Below are 25609 nucleotides of genomic sequence, written 5' to 3'. Positions count from 1 at the left end.
TAAAATAAAAAAGCAGATCTATGTGCACAGATTCAGGACTTAATGCTAAGTGAAAACTTAAGTGGGAGACGGCTAGTTGAATCTTCTTGTAAAACAACAATAAAAACCCCACAATGATGTTATTAGTACATGCACAGAAAAATCACCTGGAAGCATATGGACCAAGGGGTCCCATCTGGGGAGTGGGTGAGGGGTGGCAGCTAGTGTGGACTCCAGACACTTTTGTAGTTTTGAATTTATATGTGAGCGTGTTAGGTTTTTGTAATGAAAGAAATATAGACTTTGAAAATGGAAGGGTTGGGGCACCTGGCGGCTCAGCTGGTTAAGTGTCCAACCTCAGCTCAGGTCCTGATCTCACGGTTCGTGAGTTCGAGCCTCACACGGGGCTCTGTGCTGACAGCTCGGAGTCTAGAGCCTGCTTGGGATTCTGCGTCTCCCTCTCTCTCTGCCCCTCCTCTGCTCATGCTCTGTCTCTCTCTCAAAAATAAATAAACACTAAAAAAAAATGGAAGGGTTGATTTGTAAGGGGATGAGCTCTCCATCACAGGAGTGTTCAAGTGCAGGTCCGAGAAGAGGTGGGAGGTAGGGAGAGAAGGAAGTTGAGTGAGATGATCTCTGAGTACCCTTAATATCCTGAGAGTCCTTGAACTGCTCCGCTATTCCTTTCTCCCCTGATTCACTCTGGAGAAACTCCAACAAGGTGAAAGAAAATAGAGCATCTTAAAAATGAGATAAATCAAAGTCATCACTGCAGAGGAGAGGCCTCGTGAAATCCATTACCAGAGGGACACAGCCAGTCCTGCTGTGCCCACACCACACATCGCCCTGCTGTGCCTGTCCCCTGGGGAACAAATCGATGGTATTGTACTAAATTTGAGGGCGTGTGGCTGGATGCAAGGAAGGTCAGGAGTTGATGTGGGATTTCAAGCACTTGATAATTCAAGCGTTTGGCAAGCACTCCGACCACCTCCGTGGTCAGGTGGAGAACCCCCGCTGCCCTTGAGTCACCCCAAGCTCCCCATCCCTGTGGCCCTCATCGCAAGGAAGATGTTTGCTGTCTTGGTAGCAGAGTGAGCTGGGCTTTTGTAAAGCCTGCTGCCCATTTCGAGGTGCTGAAAACGCTCCCACCTCTCGCACCCCCGTGCCCAGTAGTCAGTAGTCTACTACTTACCGTCTGTTGGCTACCAACAGCACTTTCCCTGAGAGGGTCTCTCCTTCTTTGGCAAAGAGGGGAGTGTGGAGAAGGCACCGCACCTGATACCAATGAGTCAGAGGCTCAGTTGGGGCTGTCGACAGCCAAACAGTTACCCTGTGGGACGGGAGAAGAGTTAAAAGTCAGTTACGTTCTGGGGCCATATTGCATGGATTGCACTGGGGACTTAGGTTGATAGTTGGTTTGCAGAGTTTTCAACTCATGGAATCCTTTTAAGGTAAGGGTAGCTCAGTTTAGGTCATTGCCATGGCAATGTCCCAAGAGCTTTATATATATTCCCTCACTAAGTCTATACAGTAACTCGATAAAGTCAGCACAGGGAGGTTAAAGGACATGCCCAGCATCACACAGAAGACAGTTGGAGAGCCAGGCTTCAAACCTTCAAACCTGTGGATTTGGCCATTCTGTCAATCTGTCTTTTTTGTTAAGTTTATTTATTTTGAGAGAGAGAGACAGAGAGAGAGAGAGAGAGAGAGAGAGGAAGAGACAGAGAGAACAAACATGAGCAGGGGAGGGGCAGAGAGAGAGATAGGGAGAGAGAATCCCAAGCAGGGTCTGCGGTGATGGCAGATGTGGGGCTCGAACCCACAAACCGTGAGATCCTGACCTGAGCCGAGATCAAGAGTCGGCCCCTCAACAGACTGCACCATTCGGGTGCCCTTCAATCTGTCTTTCTGAATCAAAGTTCGTTAGAAGCCCAACAAGGAATAGAGTTAAGTTGGGAACTGAGTTGTCTGAAAAGTGTCTCTCAAGATAACAAGTCTGGAGTCTGGCCTCCTACCATCTCATGCCAACCTGTTCAGGGAACCTGAGAGGGCTTCTGGAAGCAAGAAAAGCCCTGGGGCAGATGGTCTCTGCTGTCCTTCCAGTTCAGACGTCCCACACATGTATGTGTGTGTGACAGTGTTTACATGGGCGTTCTTCATTTCATACGAAGATGCGAGAATACCTGGCTGTGCCTCCAAACACCAAGGTCACCTGTCCTGGTGACTCACCCAAACGTGTCGCTGTTTTGGATGGAATAAGGTGTGCGTGGAACACACAGCTGACCCCTACAGGGTCTATTTTGACTTGAAGATGTTGCAGCGAGGGGGGTGGGGGGGTGGGGGGTGCATTTTACAAAATTTCACCGCTAAGTAATATAAACCACTCTTCTATCAAAATATACTCAGGCACATGCGGGAGCAGGATGCAAGCTGTCTAAAGCTTTATAGGATAAAGCATTTCACTTCAAAGGAACTGTCCCCTTGGAGCAGGCCACTTCAAGCTTCTCTCCCTTAGCTCTGCAGGAACAGATTCACTGGGGGAAAGTCTGAGAAACCAATGTATGGATTCCTTGAACAAATACACTTCTGCGGTGTAGGGACGACTTGTACAGCATTTTCTTTTTCTCTGATTGTCAGCCCAGATGAGGCTGCCGGGGGTCCCCTCCTCCCCGGAGCATCCCCACCCCCACAAGCTCCCTGAGCATCCCCACAAGCTCCCTGAGCATCCCCACCCCCACGGGCACTTCTGTTCTCCGCAGATGTCTTGATAAGCCTGGATGTTTTTACGAGGAGAAGAGAGGAGTGTAATGCAAAAGCTTTCCTTTCACCTGGTCATGTGGCCCAGAGCTACTGGGTTCACCAGTCAGAGAGCACGAGAAAGCCTGGCAAGAGAGTAGGGGAGTCAGGAGGAGAGTAGACGTTTGGGGGTACGGTAATGGCACAGCCCTTACGAGGAAGACCAAACACGGACAGTCAACTTGTAGGTGGTCTTTCTCCTCTTTCCTCTGAAGCTTTCCAAGCTCTTCAGGAAGGGCAAGGAAGACACGATGAAACGACCTCATGTTGCAATTAGCATTAGTGGTATATGCCTGCCTGATCATTGAGGAAGGACTCTCTAGCATCTTCTGTGAGGCTGAGGGCGTGAACAGAGTCAGGGAAGGTAGGATTCCAGGTATCACTCAGGTACAGGAGGTTCTCTAACCAGGATAACATGCTGGAAGCCAAGGCAGGGGCTGGGGGTCCTTCCCACCCTCTATTCTGGAATAGACCAAGAGGGCTGATGAAGCACAGACCCTTTCCCATCCCTTTAAGTCTCAATCCAGTTGGCTCAAGAGGTTTTACACTACGTTAGCCAAAGCTGAGAGGACACCATGGAAAATTGTCTCATTTTGACTTCGCCCTAAAATCTAAAAGTGCCTTCCTTTCTCGGAACCTAGAGAAACAAGTATTACTGTTGAAATCAACTTCAAAACACTTTCAAGCCACGACTACACAACGCAGAGGATGGCGTAGGACAGAGTAGTCAAAGAAGGGGTGACACTTACACAGATCCAACAAAGGCCACGTCAAACCAGAACGCCAGGCCGTGGATGAGGCCAGACTGTGTCATCTGAAACACAAAGGGGATTTCTACTCTGCAAGGAAAGAAAAAGGAGAGAGCATAGAAACATTTGGAATTATTTTGTTGTTGTTGACAGGCACACTAGATGCATTTGTGGGATCGGGGAAAATCACGGAATATTTTCCTTCCCTCTTAAGCACAGTTGCCTTGGCAGCAAGATTCTCTCAGTGTGTGATTAATGCCTGGGTGATGCCACACATGGGAGAATTCTGCGTCTTGACAAAACTCTGCACGAGTTTCCCACCAGGCTATGGCAAGCATCACGCCGAGGCGGCCATGGTTTATACCAAATGCACGATGAGCAGGAACAGGAAGAATAGTGGGGAAGGTGCAACAAAATCTAGGTGCTTACTTGACAAGTCACTTAAATTCCCTGAGCCTCAGTTGCCTCATCCGTTGATGGGCGACGAAGGCTCTCTCTTACTTCCCTTTGCAAGGTCCTCGTGTGCTCAAATGGGGAAAAATGTGTACGGGAGGGCTTTGCAAACTATAAAAGTGTTACACAGCTACAAGATGGTATTATTCGTCCACCGCTAAGGGGAGACATGTTTTAGAGAGTGCTCTAAAGATTTTCAAGGGAGGTGGTACCTTATTTGCATTTATGGTGCCCCCCCAAAGCCCTAACTTCTTTCACCCTGTGGCAGAGCATTTCTAGAGTTTTCCATTGTACCGATCACACTGAATTTTTTGACATTGCATGGCCATTATTTCCTCCTGTTTTTTTGCATTCCCCTAAATAGACTATGAACTCTTCAAGGGTAGACTTTTTTAAAATTAAATTTAATTAAAAAAATTTTTTTAACGTTTATTATTGAGAGACAGAGAGACACAGAGCATGAGCAGGGGAGGGGCTGAGAGATGGAGAGACACAGAATCCGAAGCAGGCTCCAGGCTCCGAGCTGTCAGCACAGAGCCTGATGTGGGGCCTGAACCCATGAACTGTGATATCATGACCTGAGCTGAAGTTGGACGTTTAACCAACTGAGCCACCCAGGCGCCCCTATTTTTTTAATTTTTTAAAAAATTTTTGTTAATTTATGTATTTATTGTTTTTTCTTTTTTAGAGAGAGAGAGAGAGAGAATCCTAAACAGACTCCGTGCTCAGTGTGGAGCCTGATGTGGGGCTCGGTCCCACTACCCTAGGATCGTGACCCAAGCTGAAATCAAGAGTCGGATGCATAACTGACTGAGCCACGCAGGCACCCCAAGGGTAGACTTTTAAAAATTACCTTTTGCACCTGGCACAGGGTAGGATCTCCATAAACATTTGCTGAATCAACACACAAATAAACTGAATGACAGGTGACATCTCTGGGAAGCCAACACAGATGTAGTTTTCAAAAAATTCCCTGGGACTCAGGAGGGGGCCCGGAACAGCAGATAAAGTCAATAGAAGTCCATTTTGTCTGGGCCTGTGGTACTTACTGGAGTTGTTCCCAAATGCCAGTTCTCTTGAGCTGGGCATAGGGTAGTGTCGCAATTATCCTCTCACCCAGGCTCAGGCCCGGCCACGTGATTTACTTTGGCCAATTAAATGTGAACAGAAGTGATCTGTGTCATTTCCAGGCAGAAGCTCTTATTACCAGTACAGACTTTGCCACGATCGTTCTCTTTCCTCAGTGAGGAGGACTGTTCCAGACAGAGGCTGGTGCACCAGGGTGGGTGATGCTGTACAGAGTGAAAGCTGGGCACGATAGATAAACAGGGTCGGGGAGAGAGACTCCTGTGTTATAAACCACCGAGGCTTCTTTTTTCTTTCTTTCCAAGATTTTATTTAAATTCAAGCTAGTTAACATACAGTGTAGTCTGGCTTAAGGAACAGAATTTAGTGATTTATCACCTACACAGAACACCCAGGGCTCATCACAAGGGCCCTCCTTAATGCCCATCCCCCATTTAGCCCATCCCCCCCATGCACCTCCCCTCCAGCAGCCGTCAGTGTGTTCTCTATAGTTAAGAGTCTCTTGGGGCACCTGGGGGGCACAGTCAGTTAAACCATCTGTTCTGTTTCAAGGTTTCTTTTTGTTAGTGCTACAGGTTCTAGCCTGCGCTGATTAGACACAGCACCCTTCGTCCGTTGTGATCTCCAGACAGATGATGGTTTGCGTTGGCCAGCTGCACCTGCTCGAGTCTGGCCCTTGCTTCCTCAGGGGTCCAGGAAAGATGACAACTTAGCTGGGTCTTAAATTTCGTACCCAGAAAAAAATGTGCATAGAGATCTCCTTCCAGAGAGAAAAAGGCAAAATACCAGTGAAAAATCACCCAAAGGGGATTCAGAGCACCATCTGAGGAGTGAGTTCCCATTACAGAGTCCCTTGAAGTGGAGGGAGGAGGGAAAAGCTAACATTTACTGAGTGTCCTCTTTGAAAAGGAGCCAGGGCCTGTGAAACACTTAGCCCAGCACCTAATGTAAAGTAGGCTGTACTCTTCTTGACATTAATGTGGGCACTGGCCTGAGTGAGGGGTCAAACAGCCCAGACTCTGGAGCCTTCTGAATGGTTCAAATCCCAGGTCCAATATACTCATGGCGCACCTGGGTGACTCAGTCGGTTGAGCATCTGACTTCAGCTCAGGTCATGATTTCACGGTTTGTAAGTTCGCGCCCTGCGTCGGGCTCTGTGCTGATGGCTCGGAGCCTGGAGCCTGCTTCGGATTCTGTGTCGCTGTCTCTCTCTGCCCCTCCCCCACTTGTGTACATGCTCTCTCTCTCGCTCTCTCTCTCTCTCAAAAATAAATAAACATTAAGAAAGTTGGGAGCATTCACTTTTGAATGTCCCCTCTCTACTACTATTCTTTCTAATCTTATACATTAATAAACGTTTGCCTGCTGCTGAAAAAAAAAATTTTTTTTAACATACTAATTCTGTGATCTTTTGAAACCCAGTGTTCCACTCTGCCTCACATCTGTCACCATTAAAATGGAGGTAACAGTAGTTCCATCTGTAGAGCACTGTCGTGAGGACGAAATGAGTCATTGGAGGTGAAGGGCTCAGAACACTGAGTGGTTGCAGAAGTTCAAGCCATTACTACTTAGTTTTTCTCATTCAGCTCTTAAAACAACACACGAAAGAAGCAGCATTATCCATGTTCTGCAATAAAATGGAACGAGTATTGATATACCATCCCTGTGTGTGACTCACACCCGAGATCTCGCCCCTGTGTGAGCGGCAAAACCCTGCACTGAGGTTCTGGGGCTGAGAAAGGCTGAGAAGAGGCTTTAAAGACCAGGAGTGATGCTGATATTTACAAACCTGTGCAGATCTGCTTCTTCTGCATCCATGAAGTTTACCGTGTATTTGACCGTCCGAGCCATCAAAATCCTAACGTCAAACGTGTCCTTGGGGGAAAGGAAGCAGAGGCATTATCTTTCGGTCAGGATAAACCGAACCCAAGCAAGCCTGTAAAGTGGCTTTCCTCTTGAAGTGTTAAGTCAACAAGAGTTAGGATTTAGAAGGCATGAGCTTAATGAGAATGACTGTCAGTCAGAGTAGCTAACAATTATTTCACGTTTTCTACACGCCAAGCACTAAGTGCTTCATGCTTTCCTGAGTGCTAAGGAGCAGTTGTTTGGTGTATCTGAAAATCATCCAGATTTTACCACTTCTGCACGTTCCAGGAAGTTCCAGAAAAACTTAGTCTACCTCTGCTCCGGGTGTGGCCTGTGACCCTAGCTTGGCCAATCATTGATCACCTTTTCCCTGAATACAGTTTCAGATGCAGGAGCACGACCCAAGGGAGGGCGGTCAGGCTCTACCCAAACTAATCCTGGGGCTCTGGCTCAAGTTACCGGAAAAAGGCAGGTCCTCCTGTGGGACTTAAAAGAGTTGTAAGAGTCTGAGGCTGGAGTCCCTGAAGCCATCTTGCTACCACAAGGGGAGATCCTGACTGAGAATAGGGTGAAATCAGAGGCAATGGAGACAAATTACAAGGATGGAAAAATCAGACTCGGGTGACATTGTCTGAACCCCTGCAACAGGTCCCTTGCTTCAGGCTTTGCGGTTTTGGAAGCCCAGTAATTAAGCCAGTTTGGGTTAATGCAAACTTATTGTTGTCCAAGGTCGCACAGTTGGATGGGGCCACGACTGAAACCCCAACGTGTTCGACAGCAAAGCTCCTGATCTAAGCTATTTATTTTACAGAGCTTCCTCCTCTATGCCTGAGGCCACCAGAATCAATGGGAAGATATGAATTACTGAACAAGTACCAGGGCTGTGTGTGTACACGGGGTGAGTCAGGGCAGTGGGAGAATTAGAAGTGACTTATTGAAAGGCGGTCAGAAAATCTCCTTGCCTCCGACAGCATCATTCCCTGAGAGTTTTCGTCATTGATTGGAAATGAGAGCTGGAGCACTCGAAAACCCAGGGCTCCAAGGAGCTCTTTTTTCTCTTCTGTGCCGGCTTCACAGAGCCTGGCAACACGGTGCCTCCCAGGTACGTGAGCGAGCGGGCGAGCGAGCGGATCGATAGACGAACACATGGGGGGAAAGCCTGGAATGAAGCACACTTACCACTATCGGCTGCCTGAAATACTCGTCCACCGCGGCCCCCCGGAGACTGGACAGGTTGACCCCATAGAAACACTGCTGGTGCCTGAAAGAGGGAACACAGAGAATCGTCGTGCATCTTGCCCCTCTGCAGAGTCCCCGAGCCCCTTACAGCTGTGACGTCCTGGGAGGCCACCTCCCAGGTCCTCAGAGGCAGCCTGGGGCACGTGTGCAAACACGGGAAGGGAAACTGGTCTAGGGGGACAAACAGAGGAAGGAATCTTCTCCAGTGAACATGAAGACCTGTACATGACCTGCGGTGGGAAAAGACAGAAGGGGGAGGTGGTTGAGGTGAAGGACATTATTTGTGGAAGATTATTGAGGATTTTTAGGAGGATGTTTAGAAGCTCTGGGCTCCCACCCCTGACCTCGGGCCCCAAAGCGGCTGCCTACTCTAGCACCTACTGTCCAAGTCCTGAAACACAGTTCCTTGGCCCCCTCATTATCCAACCCAGAGCATGACTTGAGCTCCCTAAAGCCCCTGTTTCAGGAAACAGATTTCTCTTTTCTATTCTGCTGTAGCCTCAGGCCTGCAACTTTCCAATGGCGCTTGCCAGGGTGGCCGACGGCGGGAGAGTCCCAAGTGAGCGAGGGCCGTGCCTGGTGGGGAGCCTGGAACCTGCTTGTCTCAGTGCACTGCACACAGTTCTTCTCAAATCTGTGGTTGGCGACAAGGACAAACTCGACACATTGTGCTTCCTTCCTTCTGAGAGCCAGAGGCAAAGCGTTTACCTGCACACCCCTGGCTGTCTTACCTTCACGTAAGAGAAGGACCATGCCTCAGACCACACCTGGGACCCAGCAGGCGCTATGGGTCAGCTTGGCTAGTGGTCTAAACTCTTGAGAGTAGAGATCTAGGGTGTCGATTAAGAGTAGCTTTATTTGGCCGGTGGCGGGGCGGGGGGAGGGGGGGCGCCTGGGTGGCTCAGTGAGTTATGCGTCTGACTCTTGACCTCAGCTCAAGTCATGATCTGATGGTTCGTGGGTTCCAGCCCTGAGCTGGGCTCTGGGCTGATGGCGCGGAGTCTGCTTGGGATGCTCTCTCAGCCAGTTCTCATCCGACAAGTGAAAAGCAACCCCACTGAATTGCAGGTGGCTCCTGAGGGGCACGAGCCATTTCTTAGCTCTCAGCCTCTGCTCGGTTTTGCCTCTGCCTCGAAATCCCCTTCCCCTCTTTTGCCCTGTTCATTCCTACCCAGTCTTTGAGACTCAGCTCAAATGGTCCCATTGAAAACATTTTAAGGGCCGCCTGGGTGGCTCAGCCAGTTAAGTGTCCATCGGCTCAGGTCATGATCTCACAGTTCGTGAATTCGAGCCCCGTGTCAGGCTCTGAGCTGAGTTCAAGCCCCAGGTCGGGCTCTGTGCTGACAGCTTGGAGCCTGGAGCCTACTTCGGGTTCTGTGTCTCCCTCTCTCTGTCCCTCCCCTATTCATGCTCTGTATCTCTCTCTTTCTCTCAAAAATAAACATTTAAAACAATAAAAAATAAAAAAAATTTAAATCTTGTGTTACAATACGATATTTAAGTTTAGCCCATTTAAAAGTAAAAGTATTTTCTTATTCATCAGTGTATATGTACTTAGCACAGGGCTGGTATATTATTAGGATTAACAGTTACGTAGCTAGCTTTCATCTATCTATCTTGAGGGAATGAACGGAAGACTGGGTGTCCGTAACAGGCCTATGCGTGGGCACAGGTGCCAATGAAGAAAACGGACAAATGGAAGATCATTACCCCAAGATTGTTCAGTTGCATTACGTGTTTCTTAATCTTCTTCCAACAAGGGGCACGGCCAGGCTGGCCCACAATGCAGCCAAAATACGAATGCGTATATTGAACACAAGGCTCCTGTAAGTCTAGAAAATTCTGGAAACACTGCAGTGTTTAGAAGGAGAGTGAAGGTGTTTTAGGGGGAAATAAATAAGTCACTGTCACAAAGTTTTCATTAGAGGGAAGGAAGGGGAGAAGGAAAGTGAGGGAGAGGGGGAAAGAAAGGAAAGGGACGGAGGCGGGACAGAGTTTCCCAGAAAGCCCAGAAGGACTCAAGTCCATCCTTTAGAATCCCTGGGAGGCTTTTAAAAAGCTGACGCCTGGACTGCATCCCTCCAACTGCGATTCATTTGATCCAGGGTGTAAACCTACTGCCTGTTTCCAAAGCTCAACAGGTGATTCTCATGTGCAACCAGGGTTGACTACTCCTAAGTTACCGGTTCTACAATCCTCACCAAGTAGGGGAAGGACAATCCCCAAGGACAAAGGCAGCTTTCCACCCGGCAGTGCCTGAGGCTGCAAACTGCTCTCTATCCCTTGTACCCAGCCTCAGAGGGACCAAGTCTGTGCCTTTGCCTTGTGTGGTGCCAATGAAAGCCCAACAGCCACGATCATTGTGGTACACGGAGGTACCACTCCTGGGGTGTGCACTGCGGTGGGCCAACAGCCCACCGCCTGGGTTTTAAAAACTTTCCGGCCAGACCATCTTTCTGATTCTTAGAAATCTCAAATCTTCTTCTGAAATGCATCACAAAATAATTAAAGCAGATGGGAGCTGGCATCTCTCTGGGTCTCCTAAGTGACAATGTGGGGGGATGAATCAGGAAACGAGTCTGTTGACTTGGAAGCTGGGGATAATTTCCATTGTTTTCATCATCTGTGGGTTTTATTTTCCAAGTTAACTTATGGCCTCTTTATGAGCCCATAAGGTGGAGACCACGTGTGTTTTCTTCTCCTGACTTCCCAGTTCTAACTCCCTTCCCCTCCCTCTCCACCATAATACATGCAACGTCTGGAAAGTCCTGCCAAGAGAGCCCAGAAGGAAAATAACAGTCCTATTAGCTAGGCCTAAACAGACCCAGAGCACAGAGAAAGAGGCAACCCGTTTATGCGGACATGAACTTCTCCAGGTTCTACACGCAGAGCTCAGCTTGGAGAGCCATGAGGGGGAAGCTACCTCTCTGGCCTCCTTTGTTCTTGGGTCTTCACCAGTTCATCTTGGTTTTTGTCCTTCCTCCTCGTCCACACATCTCTCCCCACCAGCCTCCTGGATATGTCTTGGAAGGAAAGTGGTACCACCTTTGTTCTCTTAGAGGAGTCAGCACCGGCCTCTTGCATTCACAGAGGGGAGCTTCTGTGACGTGAGCGCTCTCTTTGACGATATGAACATGCGCTCTCACAGCACAGCTCGCACATTTTGCTTTAAAAAATATCTTTACATCTTCACCTCCATTGAGGAGCTTCCTTCCCTTGGAAAAAAACAAACAAGAAAGAAAAGAAAGGGAAAAAAGGAAGGAAAGGAAGGAAAGACCCTATTCTGCTGTTGACAATTAAGCAACTCTTTTTAAAAAATTTTTTAATGTTTAATTTTGAGAGAGAGAAGCAGGAGGGGCGGAGAGAGAGGGAGACACAGAATCGGAAGCAGGCTCCAGGCTCCGAGCTGTCAGCACAGAGCCCGACGCGGGGCTCAAACTCGCGGACCGTGAGATCATGACCTGAGCCGAAGTCAGACGCCCAGCTGACTGAGCCACCCAGGCACCCCGACAATTAAGCAACTTTTTTGTGTCTTAATGTACTATATACTTTACCAACAGTGACAACCAAGGTTATGCCAACCTGATGAGAGATATATAAACCCTACAAACCAAGGTTATGCCAATGTGAGGAGAGATGTATAAACCCTACGAACTAGAAAACAAACACAGGGATCGAAGAACGTCACCAAAGACACACATGGGGCTCGTGGCACTGTGGATGCAGAATGAGAGGGTGGCTGGGGTGGCCTTGTGGGGATGGCTCACAGGAAAAGGATGCATGTCTAGGAACAAGTTATATCTTCTTAGTTTCTTATACATCTCTTATATATACCAATTGCGACAATTTCCCCCATCTGTAGAATGCAGACATACCACTGTGTAAAGTGGTATCTATAAAGATGCTTGGCTCATGATGTCTTTGGTCTTTGGGGTTTAAACTCCAGCAAAGTAATGTGGTTTATATTTGATATGCGATATATGTATATACTGTTTACATTTTTTAAAATATGGGTTGGTTTTTTTTTTTTTTTTTTTTGCTATAAAAAAAAAAGAGCGGGAAATAAATGCACAGTCCTTAAAAGAAACCAAGCTTCAGACTGTGCATCTTTCGTAAGAAGTAAGGGCAAGCCTGTGATTCCATAAAGGAATCCAAGGGGCATCCCTAGGTGTGCAGGTGTAAGTGTAGACATTACCGGTTTGCCTAACAATTGGACCTATGGAAGCCTGTATCAGAAGGAAGAGTGGGTCCATCAAGACAATTAGGTGGACATCTCTTGTTCGTTCTAAGCAGCAAACAGTTGCTCTTCTTCTGGTAACAGCACCAGATTTTCTTCTGGAAGGCATCCCTCCCTCACACTCAGTCCTTGGGACTTGGGTGGTGTCTTATCTCTGCCCTCGACTCATGTGGTTCAGTCCCAGTCAACCAGAGCATCTTACTGCCCTGGTCTTGGCAATGATCCCAGGATTGGGCATCTGACCCAGTGAGGGTCAAGTCTAAGAGTTTTCCTCCAACAGCTGCAAAGGAGACGTGGGTATGGAGCTATGAGTTCCTAAATGTGCATTTGTTGTCTATGGGCTCAACAGTAGAAATCCTGGAAGAGCTAGGTTACGAAAAAGATGAATATGGAAGTTCAAGCTTCTTCTCTGAACAAAAGCCCGTTTGTAAACACTGAAGAGTTTTTGTTGAGATGCAGCATGAAGGATTCACCGCCCTATTTGTAACAGACACTCCCAAGGCTCGTGCACCTGCCCTTCTAGCTGCAGTCCCGAACACGCTCCATGACTTTAAAAATGGCTTCCCCTCTAGTGCGAAGTGTGCAACGTCTAAAATGCTCCTATTCCCATCACAAATTTTAGTTTCTTCCAAGCCCATAACTTGCTTGCTGGAACTGTAGTGAATGCACGGAAAGAGGAATTCACCATTTTAAAGATCAGATTCCTTCACAAAGGCACTTTGCCCATAGGGAGAGTGTGTATTCAGCCTCATCCTCGACCACACTGGGGTCATCTATTCCATTACTCCAAACCTCCCTGTTAGTTTCCCGAGCCTGGCTTAGACCTTGGCATTGCACTTGAACTCCTTCCACTTGGGACACTTGTACTGTGTCTGCAACACTGAAAGAGACACTACATGGTTAAAGAAAGAAAATAAGGTCTCAATGTGGGTAGCCAAAGGGATGGATACTGTGGAAGAGCTAGGAGTTTGACGTAAGTTACATAAAAGATGAATGTAGAAACTGAGGCTTCTTCTGTGCACAAAAGCCAGGTGGGTGCCAGAACTGTAGCTATACACAGAGAAGCAGAGGGGATATCAAGAAGAAATACCAGTGGCTGAAAGGAGATTACAGTGAAGCAACCGTGAAGGCATAAATGGAACAATGACACGGGCACATGGGAATTGAAACACGATTACACTGGTCATGGCAGTGTTCCTTCAAAAGTTCCCTCTCTGTGGTATGTGGTGCCATATACTTGGCTTCCCACAAAAATTCGGTTACATCATATTCCAATTTGAAATGTTCTCATTTGGTCCACATGGTGTTTCTGGGTACCGGTGACTATCAAGGCCAAATATATTTTTGGGAAAGACCAGAAGGCACGAAACTCTTGCTAAGCCAAAAGAACCTTCAGTAGAAATTTCTGTTTGGAGGCAGAATTAGCCTGGGAACAAACCATCCAATACCTTCCCAGTGGAATTGAGCAGTTTGTCCATTCAGATGAATGGATTTCCTTAAAAATAATGTGTTTCTCAGCAGCACTGTGGTCAATAAGACATTTAGCAGTCTCAGCGCCATGGTCAATAAGGCATTTTGTAGACTCAGAGTAGACAGGTGTGAGAAGAGAGCACTCAGGGCCCGTGGAAGATTTCCCGCATTTGTCTTCCCTCATCCTTTGCAAGCGCAGACTTCTGATTTTCATAAGTACAAACGACTACAGGACATCCACCACCGGCATCCTGCTATCACTCAACTGGCACTGCCCTTGTCCACCATGATGGATGCATACCACCTGCTCACAATACCCTGGAAAGGAAACTGAGACGTATCTTTTGGTTCCTTAAGTGGTGTACCACCATTTCAGTGCCACCTCAGATCCTCTCAGTCTTACCCGTTCTCTGAAATCCTCAGCCATGTATTCTGACCTGTCGTGCCAAGGTACGAGCTCATTTGGCCCCATGTGGGCACAGCCCAACGGTGCGTCACCTCAGGCCGGCACTGTGCATCCTTCCACTTCCACCTGAGGGTATTCCTCTTGACTCTGGGGCATGGATGCCGTGAGACCCATCTGGTGTTCACACATTCACAACCCAAAGGTATAGGCTAGTTAATGTTGAGGGGTGAACAGTTGACCAACGGGGAGATAACAGGCAGTGGACAAATCTCCCCAATCCTCTGTATACACGGTCTGGAGATGTAGTTCATTCAGCCTCTGGAGATGGCCCTGAGGGATCAAGCAGCCTCTTGGTGTTTGATACCATGTGGTGGTCAGATGAGTAATGTGCTTCTGCATTAGCTCTCCCTCCTTCTCCGAATCTCTCTTACTTCTCATTCTTGTTTTGCTGGGATTACATTCTTTAATGAAGTTGTAGCTTATCAACTCTACCTAACACTGAGTTCCTTGGGGAACCCAAGCTGAGTTCAAGATAGTAAATCAGCAACAGCAGAAGAGCTGCAAAGGAGATTGGGAATGCAACCTTGATAGGTCTTATGTATCATAGCTAGCACCCTGGCTGGCAAAGAGTAGGACCCCGAGGCCTGGGACTGGGAGAGTTGAGTGAACAAGGGGCAGAATCCTGAAAACATCTTCCCAACTCTCCCTGAATGCTTCAGATGAACAGAAGCAGAATTCTTAACCTTCTTGTCCAAGCAGTAGCTTCCTGAAGGCTGCACAACCCCATTTCCTGAAGCCTGTGCCTTGCAAGATAATTCTGTTCTCCTCAAGATCAGTTTCACTATTGCCAGCTGCCTTCAGGCTAATGGTCCCTCATGGCTGTCAGGTTGATAACTCAAGCACAGCCTGAACAGTAAGTCAATTCCTATTCTGGAAGAGTCTAACTTACATACTGAAGACAATATACAAGCTGACTAATATTTCCTGCCAAGAGCCAGGGAAATACGTATAGAAGTGAATTTTAAGGATCTTGAACTAGAAAGGGTAGAATGCAAGTCAGGATAGGACACAATTTCATTGACGTGGGCACTCATAGGATTCAGTGTTCTAACAAAATACCAGACCTAACAGTCTGCTGGGATGTCACTTTGAAGCTTGGTCATCATGATGGCCTGCAGTCAATGAAGTGGTGATTCCAGAACTTCTGCAGCATAGTATTAAGGAAGGAGTCAGAAGGCTCAGAAAGGCTAGAAAGATCTACCAAGTAAGACCCAAGAACATTTCCCCCGACTACATTCTCAGGAAAGACCCAGGACACCCTCCTTTCACAAAGGTAATAGGGGATCAACAAGTAAGAGAGCAATGGCATCTTTGGGAAGCTTAGGGTGGCTGTCCTCGGCAGATTAAAAAAGCTGTTGCTGCCATTACACTGTGTTCCTAGTGAGCACAATTTGGAGGGAACTTCAGAGGTCAGAATCAAGGAAGCGGTAATTACCTGTCATAGTCAAGAAGGACATAATTACAGTGTTGGGAAGCAAGGCTACAGTGACAGTGAGGGTACCCTGACCTGTGGTGGTGGTGAACAGACCATCGTGTTCCCAGAGATGTCAGACAGATATAGAGTTAATTAGGATAGTGTTCAAATTATGTAACAACAATGACAACAACACATCTGCCAGCTGGTAAGCAGGATGATGTCGGCTGCCACAATAGAGAGATGAGGTCCCTCACCCAATTTCCAGGTCCAATTTCCAGATACGGCTTATGGGTCTAGAGACCACTGGTCCATGACTGCCGTAGAGGCCCAGCCTCTTAATGAATGACGCTGAAGGACCACCACCGCGCACATGGTAAATGTTCTCCAACCTTTGGGCCAAGTCCATCTCACAGAGACCCAGTGGGCTCCTACCCACCCTGTGGTTATTTTCTGAGTCCCCGAATATACAACTGGGAGACCTTCAGAATCTGGCAGAACCCTCACATCGGCCTGTGAAGAAAGGGCTATCAAAATAGCAAAGTACAAGTAGAGGGCCCATCTCTGAAAGGCCCCCATCCCCAGGTAGGGAGTATTATTACCTTTAATTTATGAATAACGATACTGTGTCTCAGATAGATTAAATTAACTTGGTAAGGTTTTACAGTTAGAAGTTGACAGGGGCACCTGGGTGGCTCAGTCAGTTAAGTGTCTGACTTGGGCTCAGGTCATGCTCTCACAGCTCGTGAGTTCGAGCCCTGCATCGAGCCCTGCGTCGGGCTCTGCACTGACAACTCAGAGCCTGGAGCCTGCTTTGGATTCTGTGTCTCTGTATCTCTCTGTGCCTCCCCTGTTTGTGCTCTCTCTTCTCTCTCAAGAAGAAATAAACATGAAAATAAAAAAAAATTAAGCCCCTGAACCAATTATTTTAAATAATATCAGTAGTAACATCACATAAAGAAGTTTTACAGCTGGGGATGATGATTCTTTATGACTGAGATTATTCTCAGGAGGTAGTTTCTAGAATCTTAATTAATAAGGGGCAAGAAGTCTTGATCAAATAAGGAAGTTGTTAATTTTGTAGGTGACTGCTACTAACATCAGAATGTAGTACGCTTGTCTACTGAGAGAGCCTCATAATTGGTTATTTAGAAAGGATAAAATTCTATGCTTACCACATACTTAAACTACAATGAATTTTAGAGTTAAACATAAATTTTAAAACATGTTAAATGGAAAAAGTGAAAACATGAAAGAAATAGAAGTTAATACTAATCTTACGGTGGGGAAGCCCTTTTCCAAATAAAGGAAGAGAAAGAAACTACCAAAGAATACACTGGTCGATATGGCTACCCAAAAATATTTTAACTTCTTCTGTGGTGAAAACCATCACAAAGATGGTTACAAGGCAAATTAAAAATTCTGAAGAAAATACAACAAAGTCTTAATACCCTTAATATGTAAGGAATTCTTACGCCAATGCATTTATCTTCCAGTTAATAAATGAATACTGAACAACTACTAGCTAGATTAGATGATGCGGAACAGCGCGAAACAAATAGCCACTATTATGGAACCTGCAGACAATACATTAAATAAATAAGTAAAAACATATAATACAGCAGATGATAATAAGTGAAGTGGGGGAAAACGAAGTGAGAAGTGAGATACGGGCTTCCAGGAGGGAAGAGATTGTAATTTATAATTAAGAGCAGGTCTCCTGGGAAGATGGCGTGTGAGCTAAGACCTGAAGAAGATGAGAGCAAGCCATGGGGCCATCTGCATTTCTGGCAGAGGCCAGTGAGGTGGCGGCAAGCCTGGTATGTCCATGGAGAGGCAAGGGGAGCAGTCACTGAAGACCCAGAGGATAAGAAAGGAGTGGTAAGAAACCACATCACAAGGGGAGCAGGGTGGCACTAGATCCTGGAGGGTCTTATCAACCACAGGGAGAAGTTTGGCTTTTACAGTGCAGAAGGTGGGAAGCCACTGGAGGTTCTGAGCTGAGGAAGACTATGACCTGAATTATGTGTCATCAAGGAAGAAGAGGAAGCAAGTTGGAAGGCTATTGCAAGGCTATATCAGAAGCAGGGTGTTTTGTTTGGCTTGTTGTCTTTTTGTTTTGCAGTGGTGAGCAGGGGGGTGGTGACAAGGGTCAGCAGCTTGCCTTTGGACGTGTTAAATTTAAGATGCCCAAGAGACATCCACACAGACTTGTCACTAGCCAGCTGGACACTTAAAGTCTATGGTTCCAGGGAGAGGTGTGGGCTGGAGTTCCCACTACAGAAGTTTCTGGCATAAAGACCGTATTTACAGCCAGGAGATGGAATGAGATCAGTACGGAGGGGAACAGAGACCGAAAGGAGAAGACGGTAAGAGCCAACTTGGAATCAATCCAACCCTGAAGACTTGGGTCATAAGGAAGAATCAACAAGGAGACCAAGTTGGGGCCAATAATGAAGGAGGAAAACCAGACTTAGGCTCCAGAAGTGAAGACTCAATGGTGCCAAGTACTGATTGATGAGAAAGTCAGGTGAGGACCGATCACTGATTACACCTGATGATCTTATTTATTCGGCCTGCTATTCCTCAGTTTCTCAGCTCCCTTCCCCAGAATATATCTAAATCACTTTTTTTCATTGCTTTTCCTCCTCTCAGCCAGCACTTTCATGGTCTTCCCTCTCGTTTTTTAATTTTTTAAAAAAATTTTAAAATGTTTTTATTTATTTTCGAGAGAGAGAGAGAAAGAGAGCGTGTGTGTGTGCACCAGTGAGTGGGGGAGGGACAGAGGGGGAGGGAGACACAGAATCCAAAGCAGGCTCCAGGCGCTGAGCTGTCAGCACTGAGCCCAACGTGGGGCTCAAACTCATAAACCACGAGATCATGACCTGAGCCTAAGTCGGGCACTCAACCGACGGAGCCACCCCGGTGCCCCTCACTTTTATACCTCTTGTAATGGCAACTGCACACCCTTTCACCACTCATTTCCCTGCACAAGTGCAACCAGAGGGCCTCATCCAAGTCACCCTAATGCAGAAACCTCTTCATAGAGGGAGGGGAATTAGAAGGAGAGTGAAAGCTGGGAATTTTGTTAACTAGATATTTTTTTAAACATTTTTTTCGTGTTTGTTGACTAAAAATAAAACCGTTCAAATGCACTAGCTATCAAAGACATACAGATTAAAAATAAACTGGCCACCATTTTTTTTTTTCAAATCAAATTGGCATTTAAAAAAACATAGCCCGTATGGGCAAGACTCAGCAGACATTCTCATATACCCCTGGTGGAAGTGTTAATTGGTAAAACTTTTTCTACAGGGCAATTTGGCAATATATAAGAATAATTTTTTTAAAGATCCTTCTTCACACCTTTTGGTCCAGTAATTCTGCTTCTAGCAATTTATTGTAAGGAAATAATCAGAATGCAAACCAAGATTTCTATAAAAGGATGTTCACTGTAGTATTGTTTCTTATAGAATTTAAGATACAGAATTCTATAAAATTCTATATTCTTGTAGAATATAGAAATAATACCTTAGTGTTGCTTTTTTGTTTTTGTTTGAGAGAGAGAGAGAGAGAGAATTTGTAAGTGGTGAGAGGGGCAGAAAGAGACAGAGAGAGAGAATTTCAAGAAAGCTCCAGGCTTAGCATGGAGCCTGACATGAGACTTGATCCCACCAACTGTGAGATCAGGATCCAAGCTGAAATCAAGAGTTGGGACACTCAACCTACTGAGCCATGCAGACAGCCTCCTTAGTGTTGTTTCTTATAAAGTTTATAGGATTAAATTAGCAATTAAAATAGTTTAATATCCAGGGGCACCTAGGTGGCTCAGTTGCTTAAGCATCTGACTTCAGCTCAGGTCATGATCTCACGGTTCATGAGTTTGAAGTCCGCATTGGGATCGCTGCTCTCTATGCAGAGCCTGCTTCGGATCCTCTGTCCCCTCTCTTCTTTCTGCCCCTCCCCTGCTTGCTCTCTCTCTCTCTCTCTCTCTCTCTCTCAAAAATAAAGATTAAAAAATAATAATAATTTAATATCCAACATTGGATAGCTTGAGTTGATAAATTATGATATAGTAACAAAAGAAATACTCTGCAGCAAGAGAATATTGAGAAAATTTGAGAACAAGTCAACAAGGTCCTGAAATCAAAACTAAATAAAAATAAAAAATAAAATTTTAAACAGTAAAAAAGCTGTAAAATGATATTCATGGTATTATTTTTTTTTAATAGAGAAATTGAAGAGAGAACTAAAATTTAATAGTAATTATTTGCACACTCACTTGAGATTACTGGAGTTTTTACTCATTCAAAAATATTTATTCAGGACCTACCATGTGACAGGCACTTGAAATGTAGGGTGTTTGGGATACAAGAGTGAAAAATGACAGAATTTGGTCTTCTGCAGGGCTTACATTTTATCAGAAAGGATGGAGACAGTAAACAATAACAAATAAAGGAATTATAGTTCTTTTTGGAGGTGATAAGTGCTAGAGGAAAAACACAAAGCAGGAAGAGTGGGATAGGGAGTGCTGCGGCCACCATTTTATAGGATGCTCAGGATAGCTGACATTTTGACAGACTGTATGGAGGTGCAGGAATTAGCCACGTGAATAGTGGGGGAAAAGTATTCCACATAAGAGGATAAGCAAATGCAAGGGCTCCAAGGTGGTTGGATGTGTCTGAAAATCAGCAAGGAAGCCTGTGTGGTGGGAGCTGAATGAACGTGGTCCTGGGAAATGAGGAACCTGACTGGACAGAATTTACCAGAAGGCTTTGGAAATGCTGGGAATAGACAGGTTAAGAAGCTGTCACAGTAATGGAGATGAGAGAGGACAGTGTTGGGAACAAAGGGGAAGAGTGAATATAGTTGAGACTGGACAGGATCCTGGGTATAATTCAAAAGCAGAACCAACAGAATTTCTCAATGGTTTAGATATGGTGACAAAGAAAGAGAAGCCTTCAAGGTTTGGGGTCTGAATGATTGGGAGGACAACGTTATCATCGGCTGAGACGGAAAGACCATGACCGGTGCAGATTTTGAGGGGAAGTGGGGGAGACGAGTTGAGTTTGGATGGTACATCTCTGTAAGGGGAGATGCGCAGGGGGCAGCTGGCTATAACAATATGGAGTTTCAAGGACATGTCTGAGCTCAGGAGATACATTTGGGAATCAGGAGTGTACAGATGCTATCTGAAGCTATGGGAATGGGTGAGTTTGCCAAGACAGTAACTGTGGACGAAGAAGAGGTCCAAGACTGTGTTCTGGGGCACTCCAATGTCAGCAGGTGAAGGAGACAGGTAAGAACCAGAGGAGGACTGGTTGAGAAAGCGACCAGTGAGGCAGGAGAGAAATAAAAAGGTGGTTTTGGGCGTTTCAAACGCTGCTCAAATGCTGGCGTGGGTTAAATAAGCTGACAGGTGAGGTCTGATCACTGGATGTAGCCACGTGGAGGTCAGCAGACCGGCGACCTTGGTAAGAGAGGCCATGGAGGAACGTCTTAAGAGAGAAACTGAAGGAAAGAGTTGGAGACTGGAAGGAGAGACACCGCTTTTTGAGGAATCTGGCTGCAGAGGGACTCAGAGAGATGGGTGGTGGCTAACTGGGGAAGTGAGACAGAAAAAAGTTTCTTTTTTTTCTTTTTAGATGGAATAAATAGCAGTATGTTTGTATGCTGCTGGTGAGCCTGGCCAATCCGCTGTGATCATTACCATTCATTCGCAGGGAGCTAAGCTGGCGGCAGGTGGTAATAGGTGGGAAGGCACACGAGGCTACCAGGACAACGCGCTACCCCGCGGCCCCACCGGGGACAGGAGTCTGGTCTCTTCTGTTACCTGAAATTCCTGCCTCTCCAACCTCTTCACCCACCCAGGAGGCTTATATTTAAAATATAAACATTGAGGGTCGGCAGGAGCCCAAAGAACAATGATCATAATTAGGGTCTTCCCCGCCATGCTCCAAGAAGCCACTCACCCCCATTGGGAAGTATGTGGCTTGGAGCTTCAAAGGTACAGATTGAGCCAAAACCACGAAGTGCAAGTCTGTGCTAGGAAAGCCTATTTTGCAAGAAAAAAAAATCAGAGAGAAAGGAAGAATTTCAGCCCGTTGACCCTACTCCTCAAAGAGCTGGTAACCTGGGAAACCAAAGTGCCTCCTATCTGCTGCTTCTTCACCAAGAGAGAGGATTGCAAAGAGAAAAAAAAAAAAAACAAAAACCCGGAAATCAACTGTGGATATATCTCTGTGTTGGAAGGCTCTGCGTACATCAGCTGGAACTCAAAGCTTAAATTTTAGCATCCATCCGCTTCCATATGCCAGTACATGCCTGTCCTCCTACACACCCAGCATTCCCACTCGGAGGGTATCTGTTCTGTTTCTCCCTCCCGTGGGTCCGATATCATCATTCTCCTTGTAAAAACCAGTTCTCAAAAAAGAATGCCAGCAAGAACGGCGGTTTAGAACCGGCAGCGGCTTTGTCTTGGTTCTCGTTTTACAAGCAAAGAAACCAGGTCTCAAGAGAGAAAACGAACCGTCCAAAAGCCAATAGCCAACTAGTGCGAAAACTCCAGAAAAAAGTTTTGATCGACTCATGTACATCAAGAGGTACTGATTCCCACGCCCTCTGACCGCGAGGTGCGTTCCAACGGAAGCCATAGCTCTGAGCCCAAGGAGTGGATGGTGTTCAGTGGGGAGAAGCGGCCAGCAGGCAGGGGGAGGATGCTGTCATTCCAGCAACAGGTGGTCTTCTGGACGGGTGACAGTGCGTAAGCAGCTCCCTGGTTTGTCTACTCCAGTGATTCTCAACAGGGGATGATTCTGTGCCCCGCTTCCCCTGCCAGGGACATCTGGCAATGTCTGGACAGACATTTCTGGCTTCACAGCAGGGGGAAAGGCATTCCTGGCAACTAGTAGGTAGAGGCCAAGGGTGCTGTTAAACATCCTATGCATGCACAGCACCCCTCTCCTTGCCTCCCAATCCCACCCCCCCACCCCCCCCCGCCAACTGGGTAACCCAAAATGCCAAACTCTGGCTTACTCTAAGGGAAAAGGAATGGAAGAGAGAACAGAACATTACCAAAAGTTGGCTCTGGAGTAGTGTTCCATGTAGAGCTGTTCGTCAGAAAAGGGGGCCAAGTGGATGTCGCTGAAGGTCGGGAACATCATTCCTAAAGAGCAAAAGACAAAAGACCCAGACGTTGACTTCCACAGCCTTCTGAGAGAAGGGTACACCCACCTGCCACTTGACCAACATATTCTTTCATTCTATTTCAGTTATTACACAAGAGGCTGAAAACTAATCTTGCCTCGAAGCCAGGATAAAAAAAAAATTAGGCAGAAGACTGGAGGAAATATAAGAAGGGAATACTAATGCAAGTCACAAAGCTATGCTGCAATCAAAGCTTCTGGGGAATTAGGTGAGACATCGAACCTGGCCTACTGCCTTCTCTGCTTTTGGCTTTTTCCTCCCTATACGTCCTGTGCTGCGAATTCCGTGCCCTTCCTTCACTTTAAAAATCTTATTGTTGTAAAAACAGCTTTGAAAATAATTTACATTCCCATCGTTCCATCACATTATTATTTCCATTCTCAGCCTTCGTCCCTGTATAATTGTGCTGATTATCTTTTTAAGCGTTTCTAGAAGCTTGGCTTCTCTGGAGGTTCACCACCCTCCTTGCTGGGACACCAACTCACGTGTTTTGTTCCTGATATGTACAGCCACCTTGGGAAAGGCAGATTCTTTTGTGGGCAAACACCTAGAATGCATGCCTGAAGTCGGGCCTTTCTGGACAGGTAGACACAGTGATCAGCATTATTATTCTTGTCATTTTTAGGGAGACCCTTTTTCACAGTCACTTAGGAAACTGCGCACCAAAGAAAGATGAGCGACTAACCCCATTTCAGAAGTGAGGATCGTCTTAGAAATTGGAGATACGGTCACAAAAATAATGCCTAAAATTGCTAGATTATGTCAACTCTGCCATGAATTTTTTTAATGGGTTTTCCAAGTATTAGTTCATTTAATTCTCCTAACAATAGAAAGTTGGCTCTATTATTAGGCCCATTTTATAAATGAGAAAAGCAAGGAACAGGGAAATTTAAGCGACTCAGCCACAATCACAGAGCTAATAAGTAGAAGGGAAAAGTCCCGATATGGAGTCTCATCTTCAGTCAATGGCCCATATTTTAACCACGCTCCCGTCAATGTCTGTGAAAATAGAACAGATTGTTTTATTTAGGGTATTTTCAGAGGTGGCCAGAGAAAAACCTCCATTGTTACATCATCCACATGTCTCCACCTAAATCTCATGCACTGGTGTCAAAACAATAATGACTTCTTAGTGGGTTTTCAATTTCAAGACAAAAGGAGGTTAAACAACCTTAGAAAAGCAATATGTATCCCTACTTGTATAAACCTGGGAAGCTTTAGAGATGCTCTGAGCCTTGAGCCTAACGGGAATTTCAAAGATACACAATGGAGGGGGAGAGATCATCAAAGGTAAAAATATAAGAACAATCCTTAGAGTTGAGGAAAATGAGTCTTCTGATTAAACATCTTCACTCCATGACCAATACGAGAACTGAAAAAGCTAGAAAGGCTAGAGAGAAAGCAAGATACTAAAAGCATCCAGGGGGGAAAACTATGTCCCTCTAAAGGATCAGGAGTCAGAAGGCTATGGGAGCTCTGAGTAGCAATATTGGAAACCAGAAACCAAAAAGAGATGTCTTCAAAATACTGAGTAAAGGGGCACCTGGGTGGCTAAGTCGGTCAAGCATCCGACTCATGGTTTGTGAGTTCAAGCCCCACGCGGGGCTCTGTGCTGACAGCTCGGAGCCTGGAGCCTGCTTCAGATTCTGTGTCTCCCTCTCTCTCTGCCTCTCTCCCACTTGTGCTCTGTCTCTGTCTCTCTCTGTCTCAAAAATAAATAAAATATAAAATACTGAGTAAAAATTGTGCCCAAGTTCACATTCCCTACCCTGCAAAATGATAATCCAAGGGGTTAATGAAAAGTAACTTCTCAAATACCTTTTCTCCAAAAGCTGTTAGAGGATACTCTTTGCTGAAATGACGGTGTACCCCAAGAAAGAAGACAGAAGAATAATGATGGAAAGCACGCAAGAGGACTGGGAACAAGCATGTCCCGTGTAGGAGAGAAAGACAGAGGAGCCACGGAAGGAAGGCCTCCACAGACCGCATATTGAGATGATCTGTCTGACCTCTTGGAGCATGGAAACAATTAGCCATGAGCTTATAAAAAAAAACCCAAGCTAATAAAAAAATAACTCCAAGAAAAACAGAAGATTTCATGAGAAAATAAAAATGCACCCACTATACCCCTTGACTCAGTGCGGAACGATATTTGCGTTGTCATCATAATATAAACGTCCATTACTGATCTCGCCAAATGATGATCTCGGTCTATATTTCTTTATATTAAATTGTGAAATCCAAAAAAAAGCTCTGTGAAGCAACCGAGCTTCGTACGTTTGCAGCAACATCATCTGACAGCAAACCCTGACCTGAGCCTATGTGAGTTTATTTACAGCCTTCATTTATCACACTTGGTAGCCACATTCCCATGTTTTGTGGCAGAAATGTAACATGTTTCATTATGGAGCCTTGCCTCAGGCCCCACTGGAGATTTAAGTAATCCATGGTAATATGACCGTATTACCAGTCCCGAGTCCTCCAGATTCTGAATTCTGAAACACATCTGGCCTCAAGGGTTTGGAAAAGGGATTCAGGACCTGTATAAATATATTGAGAAGATGGGGGTGGGGGGAGGGAAGCAAGGGGAGTGAACTTCTCAACCAGAGAGTGACAAAAATAGCAATATATACACTTTTACATCGAAA

The 25609-nt window shown here is 46.0% G+C and overlaps 1 protein-coding gene across 1 annotated transcript in view; it reads right to left on the bottom strand.

The window, feature by feature from the left end:
• The window catches only part of LOC132663674 (histone-arginine methyltransferase CARM1-like), a 237549-nt gene that overhangs the window by 7710 nt on the left and 204230 nt on the right, over window positions 1-25609 (bottom strand). Inside the window, exons 7-11 of the mRNA XM_060610154.3 lie at window positions 22830-22920; window positions 8109-8190; window positions 6853-6938; window positions 3525-3614; window positions 1172-1309 (exon numbers count right to left, since the gene is read on the bottom strand). Coding sequence (XP_060466137.1) covers window positions 1172-1309; window positions 3525-3614; window positions 6853-6938; window positions 8109-8190; window positions 22830-22920 — 487 coding nt within the window. The remainder of the gene's footprint in view (window positions 1-1171; window positions 1310-3524; window positions 3615-6852; window positions 6939-8108; window positions 8191-22829; window positions 22921-25609) is intronic.

This window comes from Panthera onca, chromosome D4 (genome assembly GCF_046562875.1).
Source record: "Panthera onca isolate mPanOnc1 chromosome D4, mPanOnc1 haplotype 2, whole genome shotgun sequence".
Taxonomy (NCBI): Eukaryota; Metazoa; Chordata; class Mammalia; order Carnivora; family Felidae; genus Panthera; species Panthera onca.
The sequence above is the reverse complement of the archived record's forward strand: the minus strand, read 5'-3'. Positions and strand labels throughout refer to the sequence as shown.